Source organism: Polyodon spathula, chromosome 11 (genome assembly GCF_017654505.1).
Source record: "Polyodon spathula isolate WHYD16114869_AA chromosome 11, ASM1765450v1, whole genome shotgun sequence".
NCBI lineage: Eukaryota > Metazoa > Chordata > Actinopteri > Acipenseriformes > Polyodontidae > Polyodon > Polyodon spathula.
Genome location: NC_054544.1, coordinates 10,564,880 through 10,577,515, shown reverse-complemented (window position 1 = coordinate 10,577,515; position 12,636 = coordinate 10,564,880). Strand labels below are relative to the sequence as shown.

General features: G+C 38.4%; 1 protein-coding gene across 2 annotated transcripts in view; it reads right to left on the bottom strand.

Moving 5' to 3' along the window:
- LOC121322695 (glycerol-3-phosphate dehydrogenase, mitochondrial-like) overlaps nucleotides 1–9,470 on the bottom strand; it is a 42,375-nt gene extending 32,905 nt beyond the window's left edge. Inside the window, exons 1-3 of one of the 2 annotated variants that reach the window (XM_041262901.1) lie at nucleotides 9,345–9,470; nucleotides 6,573–6,624; nucleotides 1,518–1,624 (exon numbers count right to left, since the gene is read on the bottom strand). In XM_041262901.1, coding sequence (XP_041118835.1) covers nucleotides 1,518–1,616 — 99 coding nt within the window. In that variant the 5' untranslated portion in view covers nucleotides 1,617–1,624; nucleotides 6,573–6,624; nucleotides 9,345–9,470. The remainder of the gene's footprint in view (nucleotides 1–1,517; nucleotides 1,625–6,572; nucleotides 6,625–9,344) is intronic. The other variant, XM_041262902.1, reaches the window with a different exon arrangement.
- Nucleotides 9,471–12,636: the final 3,166 nt, after the last annotated feature.

The window sequence follows — 12,636 nt, the reverse complement described above, 5'->3', positions numbered from 1 at the left end:
TTGCCAGTCTTCTTGAAAATAAATGTAGTCCTCCATTGTATGTTAATTAATATATTTGTTTATTAATTTACAAATACTATTGTTAGTTTCTTACGTTTTGTCCTTTTTTTGTCTTAGGTTCTTTTTTCTTTTCTTTTACAACACTAAATAAACTTGGTTTCAGCAGGTCTTAACGCTGTGCTCAATGTTTATTTGGGACCCCATTGCGCTGTCATCAGAATCGCTTCTGTGAATATGTTAGTGATACAATGCCCTGAAATTTATGCTGACCCTTGATGATGGGGCAGGCGCGCTATAACAGCTCAAGACATGTCTTCGCTCCATTTATGCACCACAGAATCAGTGACAAACGTCACTCGCGCTTGCATTCACAATTGCACTTTGATCAGAATACAGCCCTAAGTTTTGTATCAATAGCTCATTTACATTTTAAATAGCGAACAAATAGGTTTGTTGATTGTTTGAGTAGTATTGTTCCTTGGGATAACAAAATACTGAGCTCAAATCATGGGATTTCATAAAAACACCAGGTGCTCAGTGTTTGGTGTTTCGAGTTAAAATTGCCAAAATGAGTTGATTAAGAATCTGTATAAATAGCCATTTGAAAAGACATGATTTTAATTAACATAAAAACAACGAAAGATACGACCATGTCCCGATTGAGTAATGAAGGTCGCCTGGTTGCTATTGTCATGATTGACAGTGGCCTGTCTGTAAGACAAGTTGCCTGCAGAATGAGATCTGCTTCAACAACCAGCAGACTAGTCCAGAGAAACCAGGAAACTTGCTCTGTGAGGGACAGGTCACGTCCTGGAAGGCAGAGGGTCACCACACCGACTCAGGACCGTCGCATCTGACTGATCCATCTCCATAATCGCTTAAAGACAACTGCGACCAGCCAACCTTCGCCAGCTGGCTGCAGCTGCACAGGAAGAGTGGCGGAACATCTCACAGCAGTCTATCCAGAGGCTGATCAGGTAAATGCGTCAATGCTGCCAGGATTGTGTTAATGCTCAGGGAGGTCATATCTGATACTAACTTTGTAATGTTTTCATTGTGACAGTGTGTCACAATTCACACTGAAAACTTATGATTCCTTGATCTGAATCTTTGTCAACATTTTCTGTGATTTTGTTTGATTTCGATGTTTAAAGTATTTGATTAAATTTATTAGACCTGAGTGTTGCATTTCTTTTGTGCATGTGTGTGTGTGTGTATATAAGCACTTCCCACAACTTCAAGAACACCCAGAACAGGTGAGAAAGTAGGAGACAAGGCAAAAAAATGTTAATAGAATGAGAAAAAATATATACATTTAAGAGGAGTGTATATTTGGCTTTTGAAGAAATGGTTTATACTTTATATTTCCAGAACTTAAAAAAAAAAATTGGTATGGTAACAGTATATAGATATGGGTGAACACTGGTGTTATTCTACAAAAAGTGCCACTGGAACTCCAGTGTCCACACAGTTCCTTTCCTAAGGTTATCAGAACACAGTTTTAGATTGAAGCATACCTGTTTCTTGTATGCAGAAAGCTGGGAAAGGCTATAAATTGCAGCAACTGCGCCACCTCCAAGAAAAATGGTTCTCTTTGCTGCCCTGCGGAATGCCATGTCTTCCTCTGTGGAAATATAATGTTGCCCTTTGAAATAACAGATAATTGACTTTAAATGGTAGGTCTTGCTATTATTAGTAAAAGAACACACACATATACTGATAATAATCTGTTCATTAATTACATTCATTTTTAGACAGAAACAGATGCGCAGTACAGTCCCAGCAGATAATAGCTGATACAATCACTGTTTATTATGTGGTAATTATCAATTAAGTTCCTATTTAGATGCTGTTCAGATGTATTTATGAGTAATTGATTGCAATTTTCCAGGATAAAGTGTATTGTACCTTCCATTTTACGAGAAAAAAAAAAAAGTTCACAAAGATACTGGTTTTATGGTGCGAAACTAATTTTTGAACAAATGCTAGAAAAGGCTATATTTTTGCTTGTTATTGCAGCTTTCTATATACATAATTTACATCTGTAAATTAGTGTGTCACCTTTCAGACTTACACTGCAACAAAAGTCAATAACAATTTTTTTATGAAACTGTTCAGTCAACACAAAGCAGTACATAATTTTATAGTTTTATGTCCATTTTAAAGTATACATTTCCTCTGCAGTTTAAGGAAGTTACTTGTACATCCTTTCTATAGATTAGCAATACATGTAGGCCCCTTTATATTAAAACTACATAGTAAACAGCAGCAACATAAACCTGAATAATCGGTTTTGATGCAAGAACCATTCCTTTTGAAAACACATTGTTTTTTGTTTTGTTTTGTTGTTCTTCTGTTAATAGCAACAGCTTTCAAAACAGTCCCTGTTTGAGACTTTATTGCTAGAAATTGGAAGAATATACCAAAACAACTGTTTAAAATCCTATGACGAGTAGCCTATTTCTTAAAATCTGTTAGGATATATTTTTAAATTAAAGTTTGTTAAGCTGTAAATTAAAAAAAAGCACACAGCAAATAGTGACCGTTTCTACTTGGCACAGTGCCTGTTTGAAACATTACAGTCAGACGTAATACACAATGTCACATCAGCCCAACCATGCCTATCACAAGTCAACTGACAGCTGCCTCATCTCATATTAAATCCTGACCTCTTTATCAGTAATCAGAAGACATGGTTTGGGAATTTGCCATTCATGTGTTAGGCTACTACACAGTCTGCTTTCAAACAAATATCCAGAAGGTCACCCTACAGCTGAAAATTGGCAATGATGAATAAAATACTGGTATATATGAGAGTAACAAATAAATAAACAGCATGTCAGTGACATTCACCTCCCATCATGGTTGTAAATACAACATAAGATCTGTCAGTAACATGAAAAAGTAGATCACCATGACCTACATGCACTAGTGACTAGTGTATAGTGTATGTACATGTTGACATGCAGCAGGGCGGACACAGAAGACGCCTCCATGCACACTCAGGTTCCAATACCATCAATAAGCTGTGTTCTTAAAGTTTCATAAAAATTGTACACTAGGTTCTTCTAAAAGCCTTCATATACCCAAAGATTATTAATCTTTGATAATACAGTATATGGATATTATTTCTCACTCACTATACATTATACATTGATAAGATGGTGATACATATGATATGGAATAACTAAGTAATTATTTAAAATGTTTGGTCTATTTAACTACCATAATATGATATACAGTGTTGTTGAGGATGGTTGGTTGGACTGAATATCTTTAAAATGTACAATCTTGTATTGCATCTTATATTCAGTAAAAATGACTTTAATAAAATAATATTTCCTTCATTAAAAGCAGTGGGTAGGAAATACAGTAGCACGACTAGATATTCACAGGAAGAGAATCCTGCCATCTTTCTTTCTAAACAAATACAGGAAGCTTTACAGCTCAAGCAAAGCTGCTGTTAATTTCACCATCCACTCTGGGATTCTTTGGCAACAATTACAAAGACTGTAGGAATCTGTGCAAATAAAGAAAGATATAAAACAATAAAGAAAGAATCATGGAAGTAAATGTGTCTACAGAAAATGGCTTTTCCACCAGTCAAACAGGGACACAAAACTGCTGTTGATCAGTCAAGATCGTTAAGTTAGTGCAACGCTAGGTTACGAAGTGGGCTATTTTGGCGGCTATGGGTGAGGCTGATGGTCTCAACTTGGCCCCCAAATGAGTATTAGTCCACACCACAAAACCCGCTAACAAATTAGCACAATTACACTATTATGGCAACGCTTAATATTCACAAACAATACCAACAAAACAGCTTTGTTTCAAAACAATTAAGATGATCCTGATAATCATTAGGAGGTGGTTTACAAACAATTTCCACCTGTGAGTGACCTGTCACCAAATTATTTTGTAGGATAGCAAATCCAGTTGATGTGGATGCCTTAAATAGTGTACATACCCCCACCTTCCTCTCTCTGAATGACAGGCAACCCTCAGAGAAAGAAACATGAGTTTTATTAGGTTGTTGAATTTTCAAACTACACCAGGGCAATTGATTGCATCTACATGGCACATAGGCCACCTGCAGCTTCAGAATACATTTATAGAACTATGGAATTTATTTAATTCCATGAATATGCAGGGAGGCTGATATGCCAATGGAGTCATTACTAATGTTGTGCCAATTACAGTGCAAGTCATGATGACACAATGACTCATGCATATTCAACCATTACTGATATACAGGTCACTGCAGCACATGATTCATTTGTTTCTGTGCTGGGAAAAGGTTTCTCCATTAGCCCAAGAACTGTGAATGAATGGACTTTTGGATACCATCATTTGTGAACCCAATTATTGCAGTAACATTGCATACAATATCCTTTAGTTCTTCTTTCCTGCTTACTGTCCAATATCTAGTATCCAAGTAGAATGCAAAAAGAAAGATCACTGATCACAAAATAATACAACGGATGAAACTCAACTATCAATTTTTATTCACTTGTGAAAGTCTAATTTCACAATAAGAATCCTATAAATCAGCATATTCCCACCAAATTTTGTAATAAAGCATTTTCAGAATCAAGCCCAATCTGTAACATATTAGAGGTATATGTTATCTACTTAATAATTCCCCGCTGCATAACCACACTTTTTAACCTACACACTTCAGGGATACATATTTATACTGACAAACTGACAAATGATATAATAATAAATAATAATAATCTTTATTTTTACATAGCACCTTTCACAGTGGACCACAGTCACAAAGCGCTTTACAACATACGAGACTAGGGTGTGTGAACTATGCATCAGATGCAGAGTCACTTATAACAATGTCTCACCCGAAAGACGGAGCACAAGGAGGTTAAGTGACTTGCTCAGGGTCACACAATGAGTCAGTGGCTGAGTTTTTATTGAGAAAAAAAAAAAAAATATATATATATATATTAAAAATACAAAACTGAAAGATCGTAATTGGATAAGTCTCCACCCCCCTGTGTTAATATTTGCTGTAAGCACCTTTGGCATCAATTACAGCTGCGAGTCTGTTGGGATAGGTCTCTACCAACTTTGCAAACCTAGATTTGGCAATATTTGACCATTCTTCTTTACAAAACTGTTCAAGCTCTGTCAAGTTCCTTGGGGAGCGTTGATGGACAGCAATCTTCAAGTCATGCCACAAATTTGCGACTGGATTCAGGTCGGGGCTCTGACTGGACCACTCAAGGGCATTTACCTTTTTGTTTCTTAGCTACTCCAGTGTAGCTTTGGCTGTGTGCTGTGGGTCGTTGTCATGCTGAAAGGTGAACTTCCGTCCCAGTTTCAGCTTTCTTGCAGAGGTAGCTAGTTTTCCTGATGGACTTCTCTGTACTTTGCTCCATTCATTTTCCCTTCTATCCTGACAAGTGCCCCAATCCCTGCCAATGAGAAACACCCCCACAACATGATGCTGTGACCACCATGCTTCACAGTAGGGATGGTGTTCTTTGGGTGATGCGCTGTGCTGGGTTTGCGCCAAACATAACGCTTTGCATTTAGGCCAAAAAGTTCCAATTTAGTTTCGTCAGACCACCAAACTTCTCGCCACATGGCTACAGAATCTCCTGAGTGTATTTTTGCATACTTCAAACGGGATTCAAGGTGGGCTTTCTTGAGTAGTGGCTTCCTTCTTGCCACCCTATCATACAGGCCAGATTTGTGGAGTGCTTGTCACATGCACACTTTGACTAGTCTTGGCCAGAAAAGCCTGTAGCTCTTGCAAATTTGCCATTGGCCTCTTGGTAGCCTCTCTGATCAGTCTCTTTCTTGCTCGGTCATCCAGTTTGGAGGGACGGCCTGATCTAGGCAGGGTCCTGGTGGTGCCATACACCTTCCACTTCTTAATAATTGTCTTCACCATGCTCCAAGGGATATTCAAGGCCTTTGATATTTTTTTTATACACATCCCCTAATCTGTGCCTTTCAACAACTTTGTCCCAGAGTACTTTTGAAAGCACCTTGGTGCTCATGGTTGAGTCTTTTCTTTGAAATGCACTACCCAGCAGAGGAAACCTACAGGAACTGCTGAATTTATCCTGAAATCATGTGAATCACTACAATTTAATACAGGTGGAGGTGATTGGTTACACCTGAGCTAAATTAGGATTGCTATTACAAGGGGGGGTGGACACTTATCCAACCAAGCTATTTCAGTTTTTATTTTTAATTAATTTTCTACAAATTTCTAGAATATTTTTTTTCACTTGGAATTTGTGGGGTAGAATGTGTAGATAAATGGGAAAAAAAAAAAATATTTTAATGCATTTTAACTCCAGGCTATAAGGCAGCAAAAGGTGACAATTTTGAAAGGGGGTGTATACTTTCTATAGGCACTGTATATAGTAAAACATTGTCTATATACACTATAAAACACTTTTTATTAATTTTTTTCTTTCACAAAATTAGGTAAGAAACACCACTGGAAAGGACTGTTTTGTAAGCTTTACAAGGTATCAGTATAAACTCTTATGTAACACTGTTATATCGCAATAGCCTTAACACAAAAAAGCAATATTTACATGTAATTGGTTTTCCAATTCCAGATCCAACAGCTGTCTTCTTCTTGTCTCACTTCATAACAGTAACAAAAGTAGAATCACATGTTACCTTTATAAATTTGGCATACCTACAGTGCCTTGCAAAAGTATTCAGACCCCTGACCAATTCTCTCATATTACCGAATTTCGAATGGTACATTGAAATTTCGTTCTGTTTAATATTTTATTTTAAAACACTGAAACTCAGAATCAATTATTGTAAGGTGACATTGGTTTTATGTTGGGAAATATTTTAAAGAAAAATAAAAAACTGAAATATCTTGCTTGCCCTAACGAGGACACAATTACCTTACCATTGGCCTCCACCTGTGAACCATTAAAGTTGCTGTCACGTTTTCTGGATAAAAACCCCACTGTTGAAGGATCATTGGTAAGGCTGTGAATCTGAAGGAAAATGAAGACCAAAGAGCATTCTACAGAAGTTAGAGATAAAATAATACAAATGCATAGATTAGGGAAAGGGTACGAAATAATATCCAAGTGTTTGGATATCCCAGTGAGCACAGTTGGATCAATAATCAGGAAGTGGAAGTTGCATCACACCACCCAGGCACTGCCAAGAAAAGGCCGTCCCTCAAAACTCAGCGCTCAAACAAGAAGGAGACTTGTGAGAGAAGCCACAGAGAGGCCAACAATCACTTTGAAGGAGCTACAGAGTTCAGTGGCTGGGAGTGGAGTAATGGTGCGCCAGTCAACCATATCAAGAGCTCTGCATAACACTGAACTGTATGGGAGGATGGCAAGAAAGAAGCCATTACTAAAAAAGAACCATCTGAAAGCACGTCTGGAGTTTGCCAGAATGCAGGAGAGTGACCCAGCTGCGATGTGGGAAAAGGTATTGTGGTCAGATGAGACCAAGATAGAGCTTTTTGGCCAAAACTCAAAGCGCTATGTGTGGCGCAATCCTAACACTGCCCATGCCTCAAGACACACCATCCCTGCAGTGAAGTATGGTGGTGGCAGCATCATGCTGTGGGGATGCTTCTCATCAGCAGGGACAGGGCATCTTGTTACAATTGAAGGAAGAATGGATGGAGCAAAATACAGGAAAATACTGCAAGAGAATCTGCTTCAGTCCGCTAAAAAACTGAAGCTTGGGAGGAAATTCACCTTTCAGCAGGACAATGATCCCAAGCACAAGGCAAAAGCAACATTGGAGTGGCTCAAGAACAAAAAGGTGAATGTCCTACAGTGGCCCAGTCAAAGTCCTGATCACAATCCCATTGAGAATCAGTGGTGCTATTTGAAAATTGCGGTCCCCAAGCGTCGTCCAACCAACCTGAACAACCTGGAGCAAATCTGCCAAGAAGAATGGACCAAAATCACTCCGACACTGTGTGCAAAGCTGGTACATACTTACCCCAAAAGACTTAAAGCTGTTATTGCAGCGAAAGGTGGCTCTACCAAATATTAATGTGTGGGGGTTGAATACTTATGCAAGCAAGATATTTCAGTTTTTTTATTTTTTCTTAAAAATATTTCCCAACATAAAACCAATATCACCTTACAATAATTGATTTTGAGTTTCAGTGTTTTAAAATAAAATATCAAACAGAACGAAATTTCAATGTACCATTTGTAATTCAGTAATATGAGAGAATTGGTCAGGGGTCTGAATACTTTTGCAAGGCACTGTATATATCACAAACATACATGCACAACACAGCCCTTCAAACTGTATAAAGTCGACTCAACTGAATCTAAATTACAATAATTAAAAAAAAAAAAAAAAAAATAATAAAAAAAATCAACTACTTACAATACCATCCAGACAAGCGTTGTCAAAAAATACTTTAAACCCTACATTAGCAGACACACACACACCCACACCCACACACACACACACACACACACGTACGTTAAACTGTATTTGATCTTTATTCACTGCCGGCAATTTCTTTTTTTTTTTTTTCACAAGATCTTGCATGCAAGTTCCGCAACATCACCGTAACACAGAAGTAAGTACTGTGCTTCTGACACTTCACACATCCAACAGAATTGTAAGAAATTGACCCACCGGCAATGATATTATTAGAGGCGGTGCGTTCTCCTGATGTTAGATTGCAAAACAACATATTCAGTTGCAGCACACGGCATATGTAACTCTTGTTTACACAAAAATAACCGGCAGAAGGTCTAAAATATTATTGTGTGAATAAATTTAGTAACAGAGTACTTCACTAATATAATTATTAGACTGCACTTCCTGATACTAACTGAGAAGGGGCTGTTTCACTGGTCTCCCAATAACGTAATATAAATCAAACGTACAGTAATGTTTTTTTTTTTTCTCCCATAATAAAGTACCGTTGAAATCCATCCACGTAATATACATTTCTTTGTGACAGTTTAATAATATAATTCTAAATTTGTCTTATACAATTAATGTTCCATTATCACGGGTGATTTTATTTATTTATTTTATCACACGCACAAAAACAAAACAAAACAAAACAAACAAAAAAAAAAAAAAAAAAAAAAAAAAAAAAAACAAACAAAAAAAAACAATTAGGCAACACAAAGCTCGACACAGAGTAATAATAAATAATATCGACATAAACGGTAAATGATAGTTAAAAACAGAAAATAAACGTACTTAGCAATACATGTAGGACTATAATGTTATTGTTTAAACGGCTTTTGAACGTTATGTATTCAATACATAACATTATTATTATTATTATTATTATTATTATTATTATTATTATTGTTGTTGTTATTATTATTACACACCTTTTCATAACGTCCAGCGGCTCCTTCTACTCGTCAAGTGTTATTTCTAGTGAAAATGCAATGTCATCGCAGAACAGGTGCAAAGAGCCACTTGAAATGTAAACACCCGTCCTTGAATTGGAACTGCAGCCCATGGCAACCCAGCAGAAGAATTTCTGACTCAGGGCCTCGGGGGTCTCCCAGAGAACGATGACACTTGTTCAGGAACCGTTGCAGCCCCAAGCACGTGGTCTCAGCAATTATAGGTTAATACTCCATTGACCAGGGTAGCCTTCATGCAGGGGGTATCTAACTTAAATGTATCTTCAAGAAATTGTCACAAACTATTTATTTTCTACAACAGCCAAATACATAATCCAAAATGCAACTTTCATATGCAGAGAATGCTTGCTAGTTGTCCAAGCAGAGTTGTTTTTTAAATAGGTGTGGGTTTTTCCAAGGTCTCACCAGTTTAAATGTTTAATATTTTGACCAAAATGTTAACATATCTGATAACACTATGTAACACAATTTTTGTTCCTGGGTAGTAAGTGTTATTTCCTAATTGCTTATGCCTCAAAAGTATAGAAAATGGCTATTGTTCCCCACAAACTTTGCTTTTGTGACCAGGACAGTGATATTTCAAAATATCACTATTTTCAATGGGAAACGGGCAAATGTGTGTCTTTTTGTTCACATAAAGTCAGAAAAAAACAACATACGAATCCAAATTAACATGTATTTATACTAGAGTAATACAAAAATGACTACAAAAGATTTAGAAGTGAGTACAGTGTTAACCAGCTGCCTAGACCACTTTTCAGGTCAATATTACACCTCAATGGTTTTCTGATTCCATATGCAACTATCTTGTTCCACTGGATTTTAGTCCTCCCAGATTAGGCAATGGAAAATAATCATGTTGTATGTCACTTTCAACAAATAGCATAGTTCTGTTACTTGGGTCAGAGGCTCTGCTCTGTTTTTTTTTTTTTTTTTTTTTTTTTACACAAACAATATTTTAAGGACCTCTAATCAAATACCCTGTTTGCTACAGTGAGCATCCTGTCCTGCCTTTGTCTCAATACCTATGAGTAATGGGATGAAAAGAAGAATCTTGCTGGGGCATGAAATAAGATTAATATTTAGAAACTACCCACACTATGCCTGCTCACCTTTCTTAAAAAATCTAAACTAGCACAGTGCACCAGTCCTCTGGGTTGTTGCCCTTCATTCACACTTTTAATATGAAGCCTGTACAACTGGTTGTCACTTGCTTCCTTCAAGACCTCACTTGCTCTGCAGGTTACAGTCAGTTTAAGATTACTTCTTTCTCTTGCAGTCTCAACAGACTGTTTCATTGTCAATCGTACTGAGAAAGCCAGAGCACATTATTTGTTACAACTGGTCTTTAGGTGATGCACTTTGCCTTTTAGTAAGTGTACTTCATCCACAGGATTACAATTACAGAGATGTCCATGGAGTTTTACTTGACTGACCAGTGAAACACATCATTAAGCTGTCATTGTGTTCAGCCTCTTGAGAGTGACGTGTCTTTTTTTCTATTTGTACCTCTATTGCAATACAATACAATCTTGATGTACAATGCACAGTATAAGACAAAGAAGACTACGTGGCGACCTAATTCAAGCATTCAAAATTCTAAAAGGTATTGACAGTGTCGACCCAAGGGACTTTTTCAGCCTGAAAAAAGAAACAAGGACCAGGGGTCACAAATGGAGATTAGACAAAGGGACATTCAGAACAGAAAATAGGAGGCACTTTTTTACACAGAGAATTGTGAGGGTCTGGAATCAACTCCCCAGTCATGTTGTTGAAGCTGACACCCTGAGATCCTTCAAGAAGCTGCTTGATGAGATTCTGGGATCAATAAGCTACTAACAACCAAACAAGCAAGATGGGCCGAATGGCCTCCTCTCGTTTGTAAACTTTCTTATGTTCTTATGTTCTTATAAATGTTAGTTCGATTTTGCTAGTTGTACATTTATAATTTTATTTTCTGCCTCTGTACATTTCATAAAACATCTTACATTTCTCCTTAGGTTTTCCAAGGGTGTTGCATGTAGCAACTATTTATTTCCTTTGATGGGGACAATTATTAGGAATATTTGTTTTTAAGAGTTATATTAATATTAATACTTAAGGTGTTTTATGCAAACAACCACTGTGATTTCCACATTTATGTATCTCAGTCGTGGGTTATCAAATTGCAAGGTTTAACTAAGGAACCCTTGGGATTACAGTAAAAAAGTACAAGTTAGCTAAAAAGATACTACAGTCTCTACTGTAAGTACTGAAAATGCGGGGAACCACCCGGCGGCCCCTGGTCCAGAGCCTTACCCAGTACACCACTTCTGAGAGGCGCTTCAAAACCTTGCAAGGTCCCGCGGCCACTGGCTGGCCAGTCCTTTTTGGCACTGGGAGCAATAAACACACACTTGCCCCCCCCCCCGACTGGAAGTCCCGCCCCCCAGCACTGCGTATCACAAGTCCACTTTTGTCACTGATCAGCCCCAGTGATGGGTTTCTGCACAAATTTTTGGGCGACATCCAGCGTCCTTGATCGCTGTGGAGCTCCTCAGCTACCTCAAATTGGCTGAACGTGACACACTCCACCTGGTACTGCTGGAGTGGGGGGTGGAAAGGCTCTAGGGGCCTCTTCTTGAATGTGCAGGTGTTGCAGAGCTTGGGAAACCACCCTATGCCAGTGCTTCCGTCCGCTTGCAGGATTGGTCCTGTAGCTGTTTCTGCCCAGCCCTCGAGAAACCCTCCCAACTCGTAGACCACAATTTCTCCACCATCTGCTCCGCTGTCCCACTGGTTGACGGTTTTGTGGTCACCGAATCTAGGTTGGCAGCATACACTACAGTTCTAGCATTGCAACAAGGGTCATGATGTTGTGACCCAGATCCAGCATCGCCCCCACCTTGCTGTGCAGGTCCAGCCCGACAATGGATCAGTCATGAATATCCATTGATCAGAACTCATGCTCCACTGTCCAGCTCCCGAGTTGGACCCTCAAGGCCTTCCGGCCATGAATGGGGGTGAGTTGTTCAGTTACTGCTCTTATCTGGACCTGTGTCTTTCTCCATATCGCACCAGGCTAATGATTGAGCCAGTATTGACCAGGGCTTTGCACTGGTCCCCATTGATACTGCAAAAGGCATGCAGGTTGTTACCCTAGCTGATCCAGCCCACAGGATAGACCTGTCTGGCTGTGTCACCTTGGAGGGGAATAGAAGGAGTGCGGGCCAGTTGTGCCCTTCTAAGTCAGCCATGGAGCTGTTTCTTG